This window comes from Hemicordylus capensis, chromosome 8, assembly GCF_027244095.1.
Source record: "Hemicordylus capensis ecotype Gifberg chromosome 8, rHemCap1.1.pri, whole genome shotgun sequence".
In the NCBI taxonomy this organism is placed as follows: domain Eukaryota; kingdom Metazoa; phylum Chordata; class Lepidosauria; order Squamata; family Cordylidae; genus Hemicordylus; species Hemicordylus capensis.
The window spans coordinates 19,608,826-19,630,478 of record NC_069664.1 but is presented as its reverse complement, the minus strand read 5'-3'; the positions used below and the strand labels follow the sequence as shown (position 1 = coordinate 19,630,478).

Below are 21,653 nucleotides of genomic sequence, written 5' to 3'. Positions count from 1 at the left end.
GCTTACTGTTTCCAAGTATAAGATAAATTTTGCTTGCAGACCGAAGTACTTGCACCTTTAATTGCATCTATTAGGGTAATGAAGAACTCACATTTGTTTCCACTGTCAAGTTGCAAAGGTAAACTGTGAATGTATAAATTTAGCATAGGCGTGATGTGCACAAGGAAGATGAATTAATGCTGATGTCTCAACTCTAACTTCTGCACCCCCTGACTTTGCTTGCTGTTAGATTCATAATGACAATAACATATTGCTGGAATTTAATTTCCTGGAGTTTATTTTTAATGACATAGAGGACAACAAGAACATTAAAAATACCAATAGAACAGGAATACTGTTTCTCAGATGCAAGATTCTCTCTGCCCTTTAAACTGCAGGTGCAGTAGAAGCCTATTAAGAGACCATGGCGATTCCATTCTCCAATACCACTCAACGCATTCCTCCAGGATTTGCAAATCTGCTCGAAGGGCTTGCCAGGGAAGTCTTGAGGAACCAGCCTGAAGATATACCAACATTTGCAGCCAAGTATTTTGAAACTCTCCTCATTGAAAGAGAAAGTGAGTAGAAACAGTAAAAATCCAAACTATCTATCTATCTGTCTGTCTGTCTACATACATACCACATACATACATGCACACACATCTGTCATTCTTCCCCCGGACTTTGGAGAACGAGTGCCAGTCAGAGTAGCTAATACCACTTGATGGACCAGGTTGTCCTGGACAGACTATCACTTCCTGCGGACATTCATGAGATAATACATGCGTCCATTTTTTTTAGAACAATGGTTGATATATAGTGCAGTGCTACATCTGCCTTAAAACAGAGTGGTTGTGCTCTTGTGCAAGACTGGAGAATTCCATGCACACAATTGTGTGGTCCATTTGTGCTTATTTACTTGCAATTGTTTTCCTGAGTCAGCACCCTCACCTTTACATTTCCTCAAACAGAGGTTGCTTCCTTAGGTCCAGGCCAGAATGAATGGATGGGGGAAATGGGATATATAGGATGTCTGGAAGAGCAGAACTTATGCCTACCTTTCTGCTGCCTTGGCCACATGGTGGACAAGTACGTATTGCAGTATCGCTTTTCCTGAGCACAAGGAATAAGCATTCCCACAGACAGAGGTTTCCTTCAGGATCGGAGAAGTCATTTGGACTCTCTACTAAAGCAAATCAAGGCCCTTTCTCTGCCTGATGTGTAGATACTACTAGGAAACTGCATTGATGGCCAGTAACCTCTGGATCAGGGCCGGTGCTACCATTCAGCCAACTAGGCAGCCGCCTAGGGCGCAGACCTCGGAGGGGCGCAGAGTGTATCAAATAAATCAAAATTATTTGTGTGCCAAAATATTTTCTAGATTAATTTGAGAAAGATAATTAAAAATTGATGTATTACCTATTCTTGCAATCTAAAATAAATTTAGCAGTTTCATGTTTTGTGCTTTTCATTTTTTTCTACAAAATATCTGCTTTTGAAAATTGAAGTTGAAAATTTTGCGGGGGTGGGGGGGGTGAAAGTACTTAGCCTTGCCTAGGGTTCAAAATAGTCTGGCACCGGCCCTGCTCTGGTTTATAACTGAGGCAAAGAGAAAGTCCCCAGTTGTCTTCTTGTTTTTTTCTCCACTCTAAACCAGTCTTTGATTGTTGTTGATTTCCATGTTGTGGCTTTCACTTTATATATTGGAACTCTTCATTCTCTAGGAGAATCTGTGTGATGCACAGAAAATAAGAGGCCGGAGACGAAGCAATCATACTCATTTACTAAACTGCAAACATGTTTTTAATTACAGGATGACTCACAGGCAAGCTCAGAGCTATTTGGCCTCTTGTTTTCTGTGTTATGTCTAGTAAATGGCACTTCCAGAGAAGGATTGTTATGTTTTGCAAGAAAAGCTGCTACAGAGTGGGGAATGCGCTGAGAAGGCAGAGAAAGCATTCCTCGTGGTTGCATAGAATCTCCCCACCACCACCTTCCCAATTGGGAGGCTTAACTATACCTCAGAATTGTAGGTGGAAATTACCCTCTTTTGCTTGGAATAGTATTTTTCCACTTAACTCCCTTCTCTAGCAGATCCTTAGAATTTCATTGGTCTTCTACATGGAGACGTTGCTAGGCAGATTGCATTGAGGGGGGTTGTTTTAATTGTAGAGGGCAGAGCATCAGCAGTTACACAAGAGGGTTCTGTGAATTTTGCACCAAAATATTATCTGGCCCCAAGTCCCAAACTGTAGATCTAGGTGACAGAATGCAACTTTTAATTGTGTTTTAATTAAAACACAATTTAAAATAAAATAAAATTAAAATTGAATAAAAAATTAATTAATTGTGTTTGAATTGATTCTAATGTTTTATTTATTTGTATTGTTGTTTTATAGTTGTGAGCCGCCCCGAGACTTTGGTTTGAGGCGGTATATAGATGTATTAAATAATAAATTTATTATTTCTCTGTGTAAATCGCCCTGAGCCATTTTTGGAAGGGCGGTATAAAAATCAAATTAATAATAATATTAATATTAATATAGAGTTTTCTGTTTTCATAAACAAGGCAGGGGAAAACTTCCCAATTTTTGGAACCTGGCTTAGTTTTTTTCAGATCAGCAGTTTTTTTAATGGCACAGACCCATCTATACAGGAATAACATTTCTGTGTGCCACCAAACGATTTTAAGGTTGGAAAGTAGTCGGAGATACCATCACATGCCTGTTTCTGAATCACCTGGACTGACTCCCCCAACCACAGTGGTCCTGTTTCCTTTTTTTTGTTGAGTTCTGTATTTTAAGCATCTGGTTTCCCACCTTGTCCCCTTCTTCTCCCCAGCCTCTCCTCATTGGATGGGTTGTTTTATGCCTTTTATCTTTAAATTGTAAGGTGTGGCAGGGCATCATTGTATTTTGTAAACCATGTGAGCTGATTTGAGGACTCTGGTCAAAAAGTGAGACACAAATCTAAAATGAAATAACAGTCTAGGTCAGGGCTTGATAGACTTTCTTTGGATCTAGGAGCCAGCCCCCAAATTAGGAGCCAGACAACTGGCACTTGACCATGATAAGAGAGTGACAGACCTTGTGGAGTGGCGTGGTGGTAAATGGGCTGCTCTCCCCCCACCCCCTTTACAAACAACATACTTGGAACAGGAATAGGGCTGCCTGGAACAAATTAAAAATGATTAAATAACTCAGCCTCTGAATAACCTACTCTAGGTGCCATGGCTAAACTTCTAGGCTCCCTGGTACCTGGGATTTGTCAAGCAGGCACTAGTATTGTTTCCAGCCCGTGAATAAATGGGCTTGTGGAATTTGTCTCATTGTGTCAAAAATTTTGGATGGCATTGGGCAGAATAGTATTAACAGCTGTACGTGGGATTGATTTGGTGCCCCAAAGTGGCACCAAGTAGCAGCTCTGATTTCCTAGGCCTGGAGACAGTGTTGAATACAGACTTGATTTATGTCTGAATCATCTCTCTCTCTCTCCCTTCTGTTTTTCATGATCTGTCATTAAAACAACAACAAGGAGCTGGTACAGTTACAGCTCATTCTGCTTCCTGTCACTAATCACTCCTGATTAGTGCTCCCTGCCTAATTCCTTTATGCAGAAATTAATGCTTTTCTGTAGCTAGATTCCACAGAGATCTTGTGGTGTCTATCATCTTGTCCATTGTCCTGCCCCTCCTCCATTCATTGCTTTTCCCTTTCAGAAACAAAATGTTTTAAATTAATTTAGGGCAAATCCATTCATTTGCCATAGATAATGCACTGTATTTCCTTTGCTAATTTATTGGAAAGGACTGTATGTTTCTGACTATCATCCTGGTGACTGCATAATAGGGTGGAGAATCTTACAAATCCTCCCTCCCTCTTTTGCACCCAAATTTAAAGTTGCTGGGGCGTGTATCGGTGTGTGGGTGTAAGTATGTCTATTTTAGTATTTTTTTTAAAAAAATGAAAAAGAATATTAAGCCCACAATCGGTAAAGCAGAAAGTGCATAATTTAAACCAGGGATAGGCAATCTTGGCTCTCCAGCTGTTGTTGAATTACAACTCAATAAATTGCAGGCGGGGGTGATGAGTTGCAGTTCAACAACAGCCTTAGAGCTAAGGTTGCCTAACCCTGGTTTAGACCGTGGAATGTTATCTATAATGTGCATTCATTAGTTGTGCTGCCATTCTAATAAGTCTAGCTTGCCAGGGACTGAATTTATTTTATTTCTTACAATAATTTGGTTTGAAATTTTCAAAAAAATTCTTTTCAGAAACTGGATACGACCCAGCTGAGTGGGGAGCTAAGCTAGATGACCGATACTACAATAACCGGGCTTTCAATGTGAGTCTTGCTATATTGTGGGTATCTTCTCCCCTTCCGTATGCAGAACCCCAAAGGCCGAACTAAATGAGAGGTGGGCGATCATGATCTGTGGAATTCTTTCAGAAATTTAACAGCAGCTACAGGGAAGTAGTGAGTGAATTCAGATGGGACTGTGGCATTGAAGGGGGTGGGTGGGGCTTTAAGCCTTCCCCCTGAAAAATTTCTTAGGGAAAATTTCCCCCATGAAGTTTCAGGAGGCAAATTTTATTTGGGAAGATGACGCAGAGGGAGAAGGGTACTACTCCCCAGCATGAAGTTATGGGAGGAGAGATGGACTTGTGGTAGCAAGCGTGAATTGCCCCCGTAGCCAGTGGTGGATTAACAGAGAAGCAGACCAGGCATTTGAGGAGTGGCAAATTTTATAATAAAAGAGAGAGCTCCTTCCAGCTCCTCTCCTTCTAAAACAACACCCGCTGTGCAGTGGGAAGGGACAATGAGGCCAGGGTCAGTGAGTGAGAGCTCTTTCCCAAATGACTGAATGGCCCCATCTGCTGGCAGCCCGTTATGGGCCTTCCTCCGTGGCGTTTTTAAAAAGTTAAAAGGGGGACTTTCTCTCCCCCCCACACAGTTCCTGCGGCTGCCACCATCCTCAGGGGGCAGCAAAAAGCTTAATCCACCACTGCCCTTAGCTAAATAGCTTGCATTTGAATGGGAGACTACACGTGAGCACTGTAAGATATAGGGGATGGGGCCGCTCTGGGAAGAGTATCTGCATTTTAGGCAAAGAGTTAGTGAATCTTGTCTCTCTCGAAGCATAATTTTGGCTTTCTAAGGCTTTGAATAATGGATCACGTTTATACCAAAGTCTAGTGCTTCTCTTGCTGGCAGCTGATGCACTAAAAATGGTCTCTACTTTTGCAGGAACTTGCACCACCAGGAGGTGATAGTAAAACAGAAGAAAAGAAGGAAGAATCTGCTGCAAAGCCAGTACGTAACTTTCCAGCGGCTCATTCCATATCTTTTCTGTGACAGAAAAACTTCTCTGCCCCTTATGTTATAACTAACCTGTGCTGTTTGTGCTATTTCAAAAAAAAAGCTACAATGAAGGCACAGAGTTAATCCTTACATAGAGGATCCAATTTTGCAGCCAAGGTCCAATTTTATTTATTTATTTAACATATTTTTATACCGCCTAAAATTTTGCATTGCCACCTCGCGTTCCTGTAGTATCTTGCATTGGCTGACATCCAGTCTAATGATGCAGTAGTACTATGGGGAAGGGGTGATTTCACTGGTCTCCCCTTCCCTCTGAAGCTCACTGTGCCTCCCAAAAATATGTCTCTGAGGGCCATGTGACCCTCAGGCACATATTTCTCAGGAAGGTATAGTGGGCTTCAGAGGGAAGGGGAGATCCGTTAAATCACCGTAGTACTACTGCATTATTCGTCTGGATGTCAGCCGTTGTAATTAGAGAGACCTAGAGCTCATTCTCATAATCAAAATCTGGGTAGGAGGAGCATCCAGCCAGGGTGGGAGAGTTGTTCACATGTCTGATAGTTAGTCATGTGTTTGCAAAGATTAAGGGCAGGGGATGATTGTGTGGAAGCCAGGAGCTGGGCAGGACAGATGCAATCAACCCACATTCTGTCCCCAGCATTTTATTGAGGGTGGATAAAAAGCTGCCCTACACAGCTCTGACACGATCACTCTCCCCTCGTCCTACCCTGAACTTTGCAAACACACGGCTGCCAGATGGGGGTGCACACAGCTCTCCTACCCTGGCTGGGCGCTCCCCACCTTCCCTGTTTAGGGTCATGAGAAAGAGCCCTTAGTCTGTGGTATACAATGGAATCCCTGGTATAGATTTTAGTTCTGAATCCCCGATTGCTGATTTTCTATATTGATTCATATTCATACACTGCCTTTCATCTGAAGACACCACAGTGGCTTATAGGTATCATAAACATATAACAGTCCATCTTGAAGAGCAGCAGCAGTGGAGGTGGCGATTGTGCATCCTTGTCTTTTTCTCGTCCACCTCCTCCTCACAAGCAGTTGGTGTTTCTGTGGCTTCTGTGATGGGTGTGAAAGGCGGACTTCGAGGTCTAATCCACCTTGAAAAGCAGCAGCAGGTAGAGGTGGCAATGGTGACTCTTCACCTTGCTGTCTGATTCACCAGAGTGGTTTCTCCACTGGAAATATAAGGATTTGAAAGAGATTGGTCCCTTCAGATAAACAGGAACCATTAACATATCTCCAAAGCCAGCATCTGTGCCACCTCATATGTATCATAAGTGACCACCATTTTGCATAGAGTCGTCAGCCTGCTTTCCCATTGACACTTAGCTTTAAGAAGGAGCAGCACATTTCTGAGGGCTGCTTCATACATTGTCCACACAAGCCTTCCAGCAAAGGTCATTCAGGGGAACAAATGTGGGCACAATCCAGCCAATGTTAAACGTTCTTAGGTCCTGTTGCTTTTCCTGAAGATTGCTTATGCCAGGGGTAGGCAACCTTGGCGCTCCAGCTGTGGCTGAACTACAGCTCCCATTATCCCGAGGTGCAATACATTTGTAAAATGATGACAAGTTGCCCAAGTGACCTTTGCAGTAAATTGCAGCTGGGGCTGATGGGAGTTGTAGTTCAGCAACAGCTTGAGTGGAGAGCCTACCCCTGGCTTAAGCCCTTGCTTAATTTTCCCACTAAAATCACTGGGTCTTGAAAGTGGTTACTTAGACCTGTCTATATTTATTGCTCCCTGTATACTGTATATTTTATGACGTGTGAATGGTGGTACAGGTATCTTTTTCCATTGCAGGCACACTTTATTAAGAAGCTGAAGCCTCTATTAGCATTATTCGTCTCTCTAAGCAGGGAAATTTTTTGCTTTTACAACTCAAGGATGAACAGTTGGTATTACCTAAGTACTAGATTCTGACATTCTTAGCAGGCAAAACTTCCTTTGAAAAATGATGGAAAATTGCCCAAGTGACATTCGCAAGCTCTGAAACTAAAAATAGCCCCACTGCTGTCTTACTGCAAATTCATAATGTGTTGTCACTTTTAAAATATGTGTCTTGTTTTCCCACCCACCCTTGGAATCTTAAGTCAGCTTCCAAAAGGCCGTTGGGAAAAGGAGATGATAGTGGGTGATATTTTATTGGGTCTTAAGTATTCTATATTTTACGGAGTTAAATGTCTTCAAAACCATCAGCTGCTTTAAATGCAAAGCAGACCCCTGTCAATTTCTTTTTCTTCTAAATTGTAAAGGAGGGAGAAGATGCAGCAAAGAAAGCAAATGCTGAGGAATATGGTGATGTGAGCTTAACGGAAGAGCAAGCGGCTACAAGAATCCAATCGGTCTATAGGGGATTCAAAACAAGAAAAGAAGGAAAGCTATCCTCAGAAAATGTGTACCCAGCAAACCAGGAAGAGATGAGCGAGCCGGACCCAAAAGGGACGAGCGAGCCGGACCCCAAAGGGACGAGCGAGCCGGACCCCAAAGGGACGAGCGAGCCGGACCCCAAAGGGACGAGCGAGCCGGACCCCAAAGGGACGAGCGAGCCGGACCCCAAAGAGATGAGTGAGCCTGTCAAAGCAGAAGGAACGACTGAGCCTGCGAAAGAAGAGCAGCCATAATCCACGGCAATCCTGCCAGCAGTCGAGTTTCAGAATGGCTGGAGGCAAAAGTTCCATTGGTCTGCTTTAGGAGCATGTGCCAAGTTTATTAAATAAACCATAGACTTTAAAATGCACCATGTCATGCTTGGTGCCCATTGGCAGATCAATAAATGGAATCTGTGTCATAAACGTGGTCCTTGTACTGATGAGGAGTGAATGGTCTGACTCTAGGAGAGGAGAGCTGGTCCGGTGGTAGCAAGCATGACTTGTCCCCTTAGCTACTACAACTTCTTTGGGGGAGCAACGGGGTGGCAAAGAACGTTCTGGGAGCAAGGATTTTGCTGTTCATTAAATACTTGTAAGGTAATTAAAGTTAGTTTATTTCCCTTATTAATGAAGCTTGCTTGCCATTTTCAAAGAATTCAAAATCATACTCACCAATCAAGCACAATTGTATATAACTAGCTGGGCCTGCCCAAAGCATCTGCATGCTAGTTCTCCCTGCCTTGAACCCTCAAGGGCCGATCCGCCCCCCTGCCCTGCTTTCTCCCCATTAAGCTGCCCCCTGCCATCTGGAATGGAGGCGGCGAAAGCTCCTTCTGTGGGCCCTCCTGCCACCCAAATGACAGGTCGGGCTGTTTTCGGCCCATTTCGGGGCTCTCTTTGCACGTGCTCAGAAAGCCCTGAAATGGGCCCCAAATGGCCCCACCTGTCATTTGGGTGGTAAGAGGGCCCACAGAAGGAGCTTTTGCCGCCTCTAACACCATCCCCACCTCAGCCGCCTCTCTCCACCACCAGCACCGCATCCCCGCGGCCGCCTCTGCTGCCATGCCCACCTTGGTCTCCCCTCTCCGTTGTTCACACTGCTGGAGTGCTGCACCCCGCCAGCCACATCCCGCCCGCCACCATCCCGCCCGCCATGGCCAGATAGGGCTGAGAGAGACTCCTGCCTGCAACCTTGGAGAAGCCGCTGCCAGGCTAGGTAGACAATACTGAGCTAGATGGACCTGTGGTCTGACTCAGTAGAAGGCAGCTTCCTATGTCCCTATGACTATTGGCTGCTATCGCTAGGGTGAGAGTTGTAGAACAGCAGTTGTCCAACAGAGCAGGAGGACCAAGGTTGTGCAGCCCTGTGCTAGCCCAAGCCTCTCTGCATTTTGTAACAAGTGTGCAAGTGATGCAGGGGCTTAACTCTAATAGGGCAAGGGGAGACAGTAGTCTGGGGGCCCACTGCCTTGGCCCCCCCCAGAGGCAAGTCACATGACTGACTCCCCCAGCCGCGCACCTGCCCGGGCTTCCTTCAGTTGTATTCATCCTCCGAAACTGATGTGAGTGTTAAGACCCGGAGCTACCAGAACCGCATGTCTTTCTCTAGTGCCATTAAATGACTTGCATCGTCCACAATTAAAAATAATTTAGGATGATGTTCTGTTGTGGCATATATATATATATAGAGAGAGAGCCCTTAGGGGACAGAGATCCATCTTATTTATTAAGTAATTCTCTCTGTAAACCACCCTGAGCCATTTTTGAAAGGGTGGTATAGAAATCAAATAAGAGTGTGTGTGTGTGTGTGTATACACACACACACGCTTTTTGTTACCACTATTCAGCCTCATTTAAGATTTCTTTACTTTATGAGCTGAGCTTCCGTAAGGGGAGGGCCCATTTTAAAATCTTGTCTCTGGGCCCACCCCAACCTTGCTACGCCCCTGAAGTGGGGGCACACCTCATACGCTTTAAAGGGACTGCTTGTGCAATAGTGAAAATTCTCATCACATTGCGAGGCTACATTAACCTTTTGCACTGGTGCAACTTTTGGACTTCAGGCGATTGCTTTCAGCTTCCAGAAACCTGGGAAAACACTATAAACAAAGGAATCGTGTGGGACACCCCAGCTGCCAAAACGAAGCTCGGTGGGTGTCACTTTTCCTTTGATCAACCCTTCACTTTCGACTCCCTCTTAGCAGTGATATCTAGAGTGATGGAAGAACAAAAGAGCTCTTTGCCTGCCTCCTGTCCCTCCTGGGGCGGAAGATTAGCTCAGCAAGACACTTGTTTAATGAAAACTTACTACATTTGCCACCAATAATTGGATCTTTCCCCCAGGGCCCTGCAATTATTACATTAGATCACCTGAGAGTTCTTACTCACGGCTCCATTTTTAGGGTAAGAACATTTGTGCCGCCGCCAGAGAGAGTCTCTGACCTGCAAGAATGTCTGCTACGGAGAAGCAAACGATCTGCGTGTGCGCCTCTCTCTAGATGCTACTTGCGGTGCTAATTTTAGCTCCCCAGTATCCCAGGAGGCTGTCACAGCTCCCTTTGTGAGGGAGGAACGTGACATCTGCTATTATCGCAAGCTTATGAATATGCAGGAGTGGAGGCGGCGGCGGCGGCGAGGAAGCACTAAACTGCTCAAGCGAGGAGGTCAGCATGAAAACTCTTGGGCACGTGTCAAGCGGACATATTCTGTGTCGAAAGCCTCACTTTGTCCTGAATGTACAGAGGGCAACGCATTGGCTGATGGCGTTCTTCTGTCCACGGTATGGAATAATATTGATATTATTAATATTGGTATTAATGTTGGTATAATATGGTATTATTCTGCTGTTATGATATTAGGTCCATAAGAACGTAAGAAGAGCCCTGATGGATCAGGCCCAAGGCCTCTTGAGCTCAACATCCTGTTTCCCATAGTGGCCCACCAGATGCCTCTGAGAAGTCCACAGGCAAGCGGTGAGGGCATCCCTCCTCTCCTGCTGATGCTCCCCTGCAACTGGTATTCAGAGGCACCGTGCCTCTGAGGCTGGAGGTGGCCTATAGCCCTCAGACTAGTAGCCATTGATAGACGTGTCCTCCATGAATTTGTCTAAGCCCCCTTTAAAGCCATCCAAGCTAGCAGCTGTCACTACGTCTTGTGGGAGAGAATTCCATAGGTTAATTATGAAGAAATCATAAGGACACTCCTGCTAGATCAGGCCCAAAGTCTGTCTAGTCCAGCATCCCATTTCCACCAGACGCCTCTGAGAAGCCCACAGGCAAGAGGTGAGGGCATGCCCTCTTTCCTGCTGTTATTCCCCTGCAACTGGTATTCAGAGGCATCTTGCCGAGGACCATCTGGGCATGTGGATCACGCCAGATGGTCCACCGCTGCCCCAGGGAGTGCAGCTGCCCGGATGCGACATCCCAGTCCCCAGGAATCCCACAACACACCACGCGAGTGCGTAGTGCATTGTGGAGATCCCCCCCCCCCAGCGATGGCTGAGCACCCTTCAGTGCAAGCAGCTGGAGCTGGCACACAGTCAGGGAAACAAGGTTAAGGGAGCGGTCATTCCCTTAACCTCGTTTATGAGGTGGGCTCCCTAGGCGTTTGCAGCCAAGATGCTGCCGGGAGTCATGTGCCTCTGGGCGGTTCTTACAGGTAGCCAAGCCTGCTGTGCCCCAGATCTGGAACAGGCAGAGGACGGTAGATATTTCTGGAGTTGCAGGTGGAATATGTTTCTCTTCCTAGTGGGCACTGTGTGTGCACCCAGACCTCTGCTCAGGGTATCTGGGCTGCTGCTATGCAAACTCACTCCTCCATGTTGTTGCCATGAGGATGTCCTTAGTCAAAGAGACTGTGGAGGATCAAGGTGTAGCCAACATCTGTTCTAGTCTGACATTTTTCTTCCGTCCCTGGCTCCAAGAACCACTTAGAAATTCTCTGGTACTAGGGTGGTGGCCGTGGTGGTAACAGTAGTAGGTGGTTGCCAACTGATCCCCAGATTCGAGTCCGTGGTACTACTATTACTACTACTGTATGATGCCTCAGCGTATTTTAAAAAAAATCGTAACAAAAAGAATGATTGGCAAGTCCCTTCAACCAGCACGACCTGCAGACCACCTCTCCCCTCATGCATCGGTTTCCACAGTATCAGCAACCACTTTCAGCTTCCAGGCTAAACTTCCATGCAGCACTCACAGGGACATAGGAACACAGGAAACTGCCCTATACTGAGTCAGACCATTGGTCTAATCTAGCTCAGTATTGTCTACCCAGACTGGCAGCGGTTTCTCCAGAGTTGCAGGCAGGAGTCTCTCTCAGCCCTTGGAACCTAGATGTTCTTCCCAGAGCGAGCGGCTCCATCCCCTGAGGGGAATATCTTACAGTGCTCACACTTCTAGTCTCCCTTTCATATGCAACCAGGGTGGACCCTGCTTAGCTAAGGGGACAAGTCATGCTTGCTACCACAAGACCAGCTCTCCTCTCCTGTATGCTTGCATAACGAAATTAACTGCATGTGTAAATCTAATGGAATGCTGGTCTTAAATGAAACTGGTTTCTAGTCTTTCGGTGCAACATAAACCTGAAGTCACAAAAGAGAGTATAACACACAGTAGAGATGTCCTCTTGAAGCCTTCGGGGGTTTCACTTGCTCAGAAGAAACCAGGATTTCTTCCTGATCATCCAATTCTACTTGAAAAACCCAAAAGCTATTTGCTACTTACTGCAAGCAATGATAGGTCTTTCTGAAGATAAGGAATTTTTTCAACACTGAAAATTAAGGAAATCTAATCTGTGATACAAATAGACTCTAATCAAATTTATCTTTTACAGTTGCTGCAGCCATCGGTTCATGTCGGAAGTAAAGCTGTTAAAAAAAGAAAAGAAAGAATTTCTCTGGTTCCACTAAGGCTGATACTGCCGTGCATAACTTTGGGGTCTTATCCCACTGCTCAGCAAGAGGGCCTTCTTCAGAAGTCGCGAACAAGGCTGGAGTTGCAAAGCCATCCATCTCGCTATCTATACGCTGCAAGTTTGAAGGGGAGCGCTGGTCTTGTGGCAGCGAGCATGAATGGCCTCCTTTGCTAAGCATAGCCTGTCCTGGTTTGCATTTGGATGAGTGACTACATGTGGATGCTGTAAGACAGCGGTTGTCAACCTTGGGTCCTCAGATGTTGTTGGACTTCAACTCCCATAATCCCCATCCAAAGGCCTTTGGGGCTGGGGATTGTGGGAGTTGAAGTCCAGTCACATCTGGGGACCCAAGGTTGAGAACCTCTGCTGTAAGATATTCTCCTTAGGGGATGGGGGCCGTAACTCAGTTGTAGAGCATCTGCTTGCATGCAGAAAAACCTTGGAGAGCTGCTGCCAGGCAGTGCAGACAGTACAGAACTAGATAGTCCAATGCTTAGACTTGGTATAAGGCAGCTTCTTATGTTCCTAAGGGTGTGGTGGGCTCTGGGACAAAAGGTGAAGATGGGCCCCTTATTACTGCTTGCTTGCCACTGAAAAAGAGCGATATTAGGTCAAAATGCATCTATCATTGCAAAGAGAATCTCTGGGATCACTGGTAGATTCGTGGCACTTGATACTATAGAAAGACATTAATTTTCTGCTGGTGAATTTGGACTCTACCAAAAGAATCCTTGGGCTATTGATCTGGGAACTTTTAATCCTTATTTGATACATACTGCTATTGCTTTTTAGAAGGACCAATTGGGATTACCTTTAGACATATTTGAATTTGAATTCTATATATTCTTTAGATATATTTGAATTTGAATTCTTTATTGGCTTTTAGGAGAGCCCTAAAGACCTACTTGTTCGGTCTGGCCTTCCAGGGTTTTTAAATTGTTTTAAAGGGTTCTTAATGTATCGGGTTTTTATAAGGTTTGGAATCGTGTGGGGTTTTTTTAGCTGCTTTATTGTATTTTAAAATCTTTGTTCCCGATCATTGATTGAGATTAACTGATTTGTGATGTTTGTGAACCGCCCTGAGCTATTCTGTAAAGGCGGTCTAGAAACTGAACAAACAAACAAACAAATAAATGATGATGCTTGATATTGGTTATATTTATTTCATTGTATGAACATTTTGAATTTCCATATGGTTTTGATGTGCTATACCCTGTTTCCCCGAAAGTAAGACCTAGCAGTAATTTTTGATGTACCGCTAACTGCCCTAGTGCATTTTTTGGGGCTAAAATTAATATAAGACACTGTCTTATTTTCAGGGGAAAACGGTATTTGTGACAAGTTTCATGTGCCTTATCCTATTTTGACTGGTCTATTAGGGGTCAGCACATTCTAGATGGGTTACATTTTAGGGAGGCTTCTTTCAGAACTTCCTGCTTGTTGGGCTGGATCCTTTCAGTTCTTTTTGGTTGTGGATTGCATCATTTGGGGGACCAGTCACAGAAGATGCCAGGGTGGCTCTCTGCTGGCAAGAGCCTGCCAATGTCCAGGTGTTGCAGGCAGAGGTGCACCTAGGTAGTTTTGGAACCTGGTCCTAAAGTTCTTTTTGCCGCCACCACCAGTTAAGCATCCTCCCCCTACACACACTGTGACACATGCAGTATTTTTAACAATACTTGAGGGCACAAACAGCCACTGAACTCACAAGAACGCAAACATATAAATCAGGTATATTTATGCAAATATGCATTAGCAGAAATATTTCAACACGCAGCGGCACAGTGACCACACCTCCCGGGAGGGACTAAAAAGGATTTGGGGGCCCCCAGGGGGTGTGGAGCCCCATCCGGAGGTCTAGGGGTAAGAGGACCTCTGGTTCCAAGGCATTCCCACTCTCTACCGTTTTAGCCAGAAACAGTAAGTCTGGATACGTGTCGAAGTTATTGGAAGCGTTAGCAAGAGAAGGCAGCCCTGCTGATTCTATTATTAGTTTTACTAACACAACAGAAGAAGGAACAGGAGGCTGCAGCCCGTGCTGGGAAAAGGTTGGCACAAGGGCACATTCGGCAGCTGCAGATCATGCTCTGTGTGTTACATCTGATACTCCTCTCTCCCCCAAATCTCTTCACTTGGGAGCTTTGATATGCTTGGAGAAGCTCTCTAAGGCTTCAGGGAGGAGTCTTTCCCATCTCTGGAGATGCCAGGTATTGAACCTGAGACTTTCTGCCTGCAAAGCAGCTGCTCCACCCAGAGGTGCACTAACTCCCGGACATTGGGGACCTGGTCCGGTCCTCCAAGGTCCGGCAGCTGCCCCACGCTCATCAAAGCTCCACTTAAAAAAAAAAAACCAATTCCCTGATGCATCTTGCTAAACTGGCCCCTGTTCTTCCTACTTTCTTGTGATAGGAAGCATGACTAGTCCCTGTAGCTAAGCAGGGTCTGCCCTGGTTGCATATGAATGGGAGACTTGATGTGTGAGCACTGCAAGATATTCTCTTCAGGGGAAGGGGCTGTTCTGGGAAGAGCATCTAGGTTCCAAGTTCCCTCCCTGGCAGCATCTCCAAGAGAGGGCTGAGAGAGATTCCTGCCTGCCACCTTGGAGAAGCCGCTGCCAGTCTGTGTAGACAATACTGAGCTAGATAGACCAATGGTCTGACTCAGTATATGGCAGCTTCCTAGGTTCCTAGGTTCCTAACTTCCAGTTGATTCCCAGCCCAAGGCTGTTAGTCTCTCCTTTGCTTACAGTAGCTGCTGATCAGACCTCACTCCGAGGCCTCCAGGAAAGAACACTAACACACCCCTCCTCTACTCCTCTATATCCCGCTCTTCTTCCAAGGAGCCCAGAGCGGTATGCATGGTTATTTTTATCCTCACAACAACCCTGTGAGGTAGGTTCGGCAGTGAGTTAAATGACTGGCCCAGAGTCACCCAGTGAGTTCCATGGCTGAATGTGGATTTGAACCCAGGTCTCCCCGGTCCTAGTCCATCACTCTAGCCACTACAGTAAACCCTGCCCCTCACTCTGGATTGGGCCACAGGGATTTGATCCTTCTGGGTTTTCTTCCTTATTTGGAGAGGCCCACCTTCCACGCTATTGGCTACTAGGGCTGTTACTCTAATCGGGGACCAGTCCTTCCTCAAGCCTGACTATCACTACAGGGTGTTCACATTATCAAGGGTTGGTGTGGCCCTTCTCTGCCAGCAAATTCGAACAAAGAACAACTTGGCAGGGAAGAAAAGTTGAGATTAACATGAGAGTGGATTCAAAATGGTTTGGATTAGGGTGACAAAAAGATAACAGCAGGATCCCCCTGCAAAACAATACAGCAATAACAGGCTCAGTGGGAATCCTCAACCACATAATCACCATGAGTAACATAAGCAAAGGCAAATGCCGGCAGGGCTCCCTGTTTGTGAGTTTTAAATGGCTTACCATTTGATTTTCCTTCCCTGTTAACTAAACAAATGACTGCAAATGTCCAGTGGGGAGTTGGTTGTGCATGGGGTCATACAGCTTGAAAAGAAAGTATCTGAAAGTTTGACCAGCACCAGGAATTTCCTGTTATGTCCACCAAGGCCACCGTACTTCCGCAATCTGCTAGCAAGACAAATGGTCATATACGGTAGGTTCACATGTAAGGTGCCGTTCAACTCTATGGCCGCATTTGCACGTAACACGGAACCGTGGGTTCTGTGCCCCCTCTCCCTGCTCTCCCTTCTGAATTCGGACGTCATGGGGAGCTCCCTTCCCTGCAGTCTCTCTGACTGTAGAGAGGAGTGGGAACTGGCTGCCGGGACTTCCTTCATGACTAAAGGACAGCCCTGGCTGCCAATAGGAGCCGGAGCGAGGGAGGAGCTTCCTCCCTCAACTCTGGTTGCATAAGGGGGAAACTGCGGTGCCATGTCCAGATGTAACGCTGACACCGCAGTACCGGAGTTGGACAGTGAAACTTACTACAAACTAAAGGAACAGATTGGAGGGAAACCACGGGTCCATTTTTCAGCCAAACTGTAGTTTCCCCCATTTGGATATACAAAAAATGAAAAGAGAGGGTCCTTCACCTCCGGTTTCGGGTTACGTGCGAATCAATTGCTGTTCATTCTGTCGTCAGATCCACATTGCCCTCCCCTCTGTCTGATCACACTCATGCTTCTCTCTCCTTTCCCTTCCACAGGATCAGCTGAGCGGAAGGTTTGGTTTTCATGGTGATGCTTTTCTGAGTGGGGTTGTACATTAAGCTAACCTTACTTCAAAGTTATAATTGGTACCAAGGGGAATTTCGACGGCTGGATCAATTCAGAACTTGGAAGATCAAACAAGTGTACAGCTAAAGGGGTTTTAAATCACTGCTACCCTCAAGATTAGCGCTGGGGTGAATCAGCCCAGGTGGATCAAGGAATAAGCAGAGCTTCCCTTATTAGGCTGTGATATATTTCTCATTGCCAGGGCACAGACTCAACATGTGGCTCAATTTCAGTCAGAGAGTCATCCAGCATCAACAATGATCTAGGGCAGGGATTCCCAATCTTGTGTCCACAGATGTTGTTGTACTATACAACTCCCATCATCCCAGTGGCCAAAGGCTTACAGCATGGGTCCTCAAACTTGGGACCCCAGATTGGACTACAACTCCCATCATCCCCAAAGTGGAGCAGCTCTTCAGGATGGTTTGCAAAGTTTGCAAGAAGCACAAGGAGAGAAGAGTAGACTACTGGTGACCTTCCCTCCTCCCTGCTGCCCCCTGCACCACTTTCAAAGACTGCAAGGTTCTGAAAATGGGCTTTTGGAAGGGGGCTGGCCCACACCAGGGCAAGGCAGCATTTGACTCCTCCCCTCAGGTGCCACCATACCTTGCCACCCCCCTCCTTTAAACAAGGGAAGCCTGAAGAAGTCAACCAGCCCAAGGCTCAACCAACCAGCATTTGGCTCCTCCCCTCAGGTGGCACAACCAGCTCAAGGCTCAACCAACCAGCATTTGGCTCCTCCCCTCAGGTGCCACCACCAGCCCAAGGCTCAACCAACCAGCATTTGGCTCCTCCCCTCAGGTGGCACAACCAGCCCAAGGCTCAACCAACCAGCATTTGGCTCCTCCCCTCAGGTGCCTCCATACCTTACGGACCCCCTCCTTTACCAAGGGAAGCCTGAAGAAGTCAACACCAGTCATTTCGACGCCTGGAGCCATCCGCGGTGCAAAAATGGACAATTAAAGACAGGGAGGAAAGGGGAGGGATCTCACAGCAAGAGAGGCGACGCAAAGAGCCATCTCAGATCTCGGAGGAGTCCAAAAGCAATCCCGAGGCCTCCTGCTGAAGATCAGCTCAGGAAACCGTCTCCCGTGGCGAACTATCAACAGGGTTTTGCAACACCCACTGAAAGCAGCAGAGCAACTCGCTCGAGTTCTAGCAGGGTTGGGATTTCAGCCACTGAAACCGAAGCCTTTATTTAGAAGCGGGAGATGATTTTAATGCAAATGTGATTGGGAACAGTGGCAAGATTAAAACTTCCTCTCCACTCGCGGCGAGGGGAAGAGTGACATTAGCAATAATTAGAACCTTATGTTTGCCAGAAACTGCCACCGAGACAGACGCGAAGGACTCGAGAGGCGCGAGAAAAGCCTCATGTTCCAAACACAAACTTTCTGGCTGGGAAACAGAGGGAGGCAGCATCCCATTTGCCTCGATTCGAGACAATCTGGTGAAAAGCATCCCTGGCTCTCTGGTGGAGTAGACTCTGGGTTGGGTGCCACAGGCGTGGTGATTTCCCAATGAGTGGAACCACCACGGCGGAACATCCACTGTGGAGGAAGCTCGACAGATTAAGTCTTGCTCCCAGGAGAGCTGGCCTTGTGGTAGCAAGCACGGCTTGTCCCCTTTGCTAAGCAGGGTCTGCCCTGGCTTGCATTTGGATGGGAGACTACATGTGTGAGCCCCGGAAGACATTCCCCTTAGGGCAGTGGTTCCCAACCTGGGTTCCTCCAGATGTTGCTGAACTACAACTCCCATCATTCCTAACTACAATTTATGGGGTCTGAGGATGATGGGAGTTGTAGTTCAGCAACACTGTCTTAGGAAAAACACCTGGTTCCAAATGTCCGCCCTGGCAGCATCTCCAAGACAGGGCCGAGAGAGATTCCTGCCTGCAGCCTTGGAGAAGCCACTGCCAGTCTGTGTAGACAATACTGAGAGAGTTGGACCTATGGTCTGACTCAGTCAAAGGCAGCTTCCTATGCTCCAGGAGAGCAGAGGGGCGGCAGCAGCCATCTGTCACGGATGGTGTTGCAATTCCCTGCACTGAGCAAGGGGGGTTGGACTAGATGACCTCTAAGGTCCCTTTCCACTTGCAAGTTCTATGATTCTATGGCAGTTCCATCTACAGTATCTATATGGCCTCTCCTCCATGCATGTGTCTAAACCCCCCCCCACCACTTCAAATCTCGTTAAGCCAGGAGCCAGTGGAAGACCTTGCTGTAATGGGTACCGGTGGCAACAGCATATCCAATTAGGACTACCTGCTTGTCTGGGAATGATCAGCTTTAATCCTTTAAACGTCGTCGCCTTTGCAGAACATCACACTGTTTCAGCGTTATTATATAAATACAACTCCGAGCCTGCCAAGCACTGGATCTACATGGCAGTAATTGCACTAATGTTTATCATGGCTACAGTCCCGCACAAGCTTTGGCTGTTTAGAAAGAATTGGCACCCGTGACTTTCTGTTCAGCATCACACCACGGTGGCAATCCCCAATCCATCATGCAGCCGACTTCTATGGATGTCCGCTTGAAGGATCCTCTGCCTGGATCTGGGGGGACTTGAACTCTCTGGCAGGATCTGATCATATTTACACAGCTCATGTCACTGCCTGGTTGGCCTAGACTTTGTTGGACTACAACTCCCATCATCCCCAGCCACAATGGCCCAAGGGGAAGGTCAATTTTCAAGGAAATTCCTGCTGGAGGGCAGAGCCGGGCCTAGACGTTGGCGCCTCATGCATAGGAACATAGGATGTTGCTGTATGACCATTGGTCAGACCATTGGTCCATTGGGCTCAGTATTGTCTAGCAGCGGCTTCTCAAAGGTTGCAGGCAGGAATCTCTCTCAGTCCTGTCTTGGAGATGCCAGGGAGGGAACTTGCAACCTTCTTCATGCAAACATGCAGATGCTCTTCCCAGAGCTGCCCCATCTCCTAAGGGGAATAATAGTGCTCACACATGTAGTCTCCCATTCAAATGCAAACCAGGGCAGACCCTGCTTAGCAAAGGGGACCATTCATGCCTGCTACCACAAGACCGAGCCACCTAATGGTGCAGCAGAGAAGTAACTTGCCTAGGGAGCAAGAGGTGGCTGGTTCGAATCCCCGCTGGTATGTTTCCCAGACTATGGGAAACACCTATATCAGGCAGCTGCGATACAGGAAGATGCTGAAAGGCATCATCTCATACTGTGTGGGAGGAGGCAATGGTCAACTCCTCCTGTATTCTACCAAAGACAACCACAGGGCTCTGTGGGTGCCAGGGGTCGACACTGACTCAAAGGCACCACTTAGCCTTTTACCACAAGACCAGCTCTCCTCCCTTACCTCCCTTCACGTTCTGTTAAAATTGTATTCTGTAATATAAAGAAGATAATTTTACCTGAATGTGTGGGGAGGGGGAGGCATCAAAGTCATACATAGCAGCTGACATTGACTGGGATGGGGGGGGGGCGGGCAGAGAGGAAAGCAGATGCGTGGTATGGAGAGAGTAGAGAGAGAGGAATTTTTCTCCCTCTCTCATGGGTCATCCCATGAAACTGATTGCCAATAAATTTAGGACTGACAAAAGGAAGTACTTTTACACACAGTGCATAATTAACCTATGGAATGATCTGCCAGAAGCTGTGGTGACAGCCACCAGCCTGGGTGGTTTTAAGAAGGGCTTAGATAAACACTTGGAGGGCAAGTCAGGGGCGGAGCCACCATTGGGCGAAGGGGTTCAAAGAACCTGGGCTGCCACCCATCAGGGGCCGCGAGCGCGGCCCCAGACACGCCACCCATGTCTGATGTCAGACGCGGAGGGTGCTGGTTTAGCTCCTGACTGGGGCTGTGCTTTTGGTGTGGCCAGGAGTGATTGTGAGCCCTTTGGGGACAGGGAGCCATCTTTATTTATTGATTTATCTCTATGTCAACCGCTTTGGGAACCTTTGTGGAAAAGCGGTCTATAAATCTTGGCTTTTTGCCCGGGCATTTATTTGATTCTCTGCTGCTGCTCTTCATAGTCTGTACTGCTTTTATGCCTTTGTTTTAAATTTTTAATCAGATTTGTTTTTTTTCTTCACTTAATATTTTAATTGTGTCTTTTTTACCATCTTGTGTTTAAATTTTGTTTTGTTTTGCTGTAAACCCCCTTGGGATTGCTTTAATGAAAGGCAGTATATAAATTTAACAATAGATAAATAAATAAAAATATTCGCCGTATTCATATTCGCCGTATCTTCGATTCGAGTGAATACGGTACCTTTAAAAATCGGTCAGACCGCTGCTGCCTGCCACCTTTTGCTACTGCCCAGCTCAACGTGGCGTCTGTCCCCACTGCACCCCCCACGTCAAGAACGGGCATCCTAGGCACCCACCAAGTGGATGGGTCAAGATTGCCTGGACCAGACGGGCCTTTGCTCTGCCCCAGTGGGACTCCTCATCTGTCTGAGCCAACATATGTAGGGTCAGCTTTTCCCCTTGTAATAGTGTTGCTGACACACTCTGTTAATTTTCTGCCTCCAATTTTCAGAGGAAGGCGCTTTTAAAAAGCACCCTTGTACATCCCAGCCCCTGGCAGAGCCAAGATTTCTTTGAGAAACCGGTCCCCAGGCGATAAGAGATGCTGCCGAACAGTTGCAACCCTGAGTGGGAGAATTGTACGGTTGCTTAGCAACATCCAAGCCTTTATTTTAGAGAAAGCCAATTCCTCTTGTAGGCAGGGAGCTCAGATGGAGCCCTTGCTCATTCTCACCCTCCTGTGCCGGCTCGCTCGCTCGCTCGGAGACAGGCACAAAAAGTTTCGCCCAGCTTT

General features: G+C 46.7%; 1 protein-coding gene across 1 annotated transcript; it reads left to right on the top strand.

Moving 5' to 3' along the window:
• Positions 1-403: 403 nt before the first annotated feature.
• On the top strand, positions 404-8,115 carry SPA17 (sperm autoantigenic protein 17). Its single transcript, XM_053269750.1, has 4 exons — positions 404-557; positions 4,253-4,323; positions 5,227-5,292; positions 7,576-8,115. The coding sequence occupies exons 1-4, from the start codon at positions 404-406 to the stop codon at positions 7,942-7,944; spliced, it is 660 nt and encodes a 219-aa protein (XP_053125725.1). The 3' UTR covers positions 7,945-8,115.
• Positions 8,116-21,653: the final 13,538 nt, after the last annotated feature.

Coding starts and splice junctions, on each gene's coding strand:
- SPA17 (XM_053269750.1), top strand. CDS start 404: ATGGCGATTCCATTCTCCAATACCACTCAACGCATTCCTCCAGGATTT. Junction 558..4,252: donor TCTCCTCATTGAAAGAGAAA/GTGAGTAGAAAC, acceptor AATTCTTTTCAG/AAACTGGATACGACCCAGCT. Junction 4,324..5,226: donor ACAATAACCGGGCTTTCAAT/GTGAGTCTTGCT, acceptor CTACTTTTGCAG/GAACTTGCACCACCAGGAGG.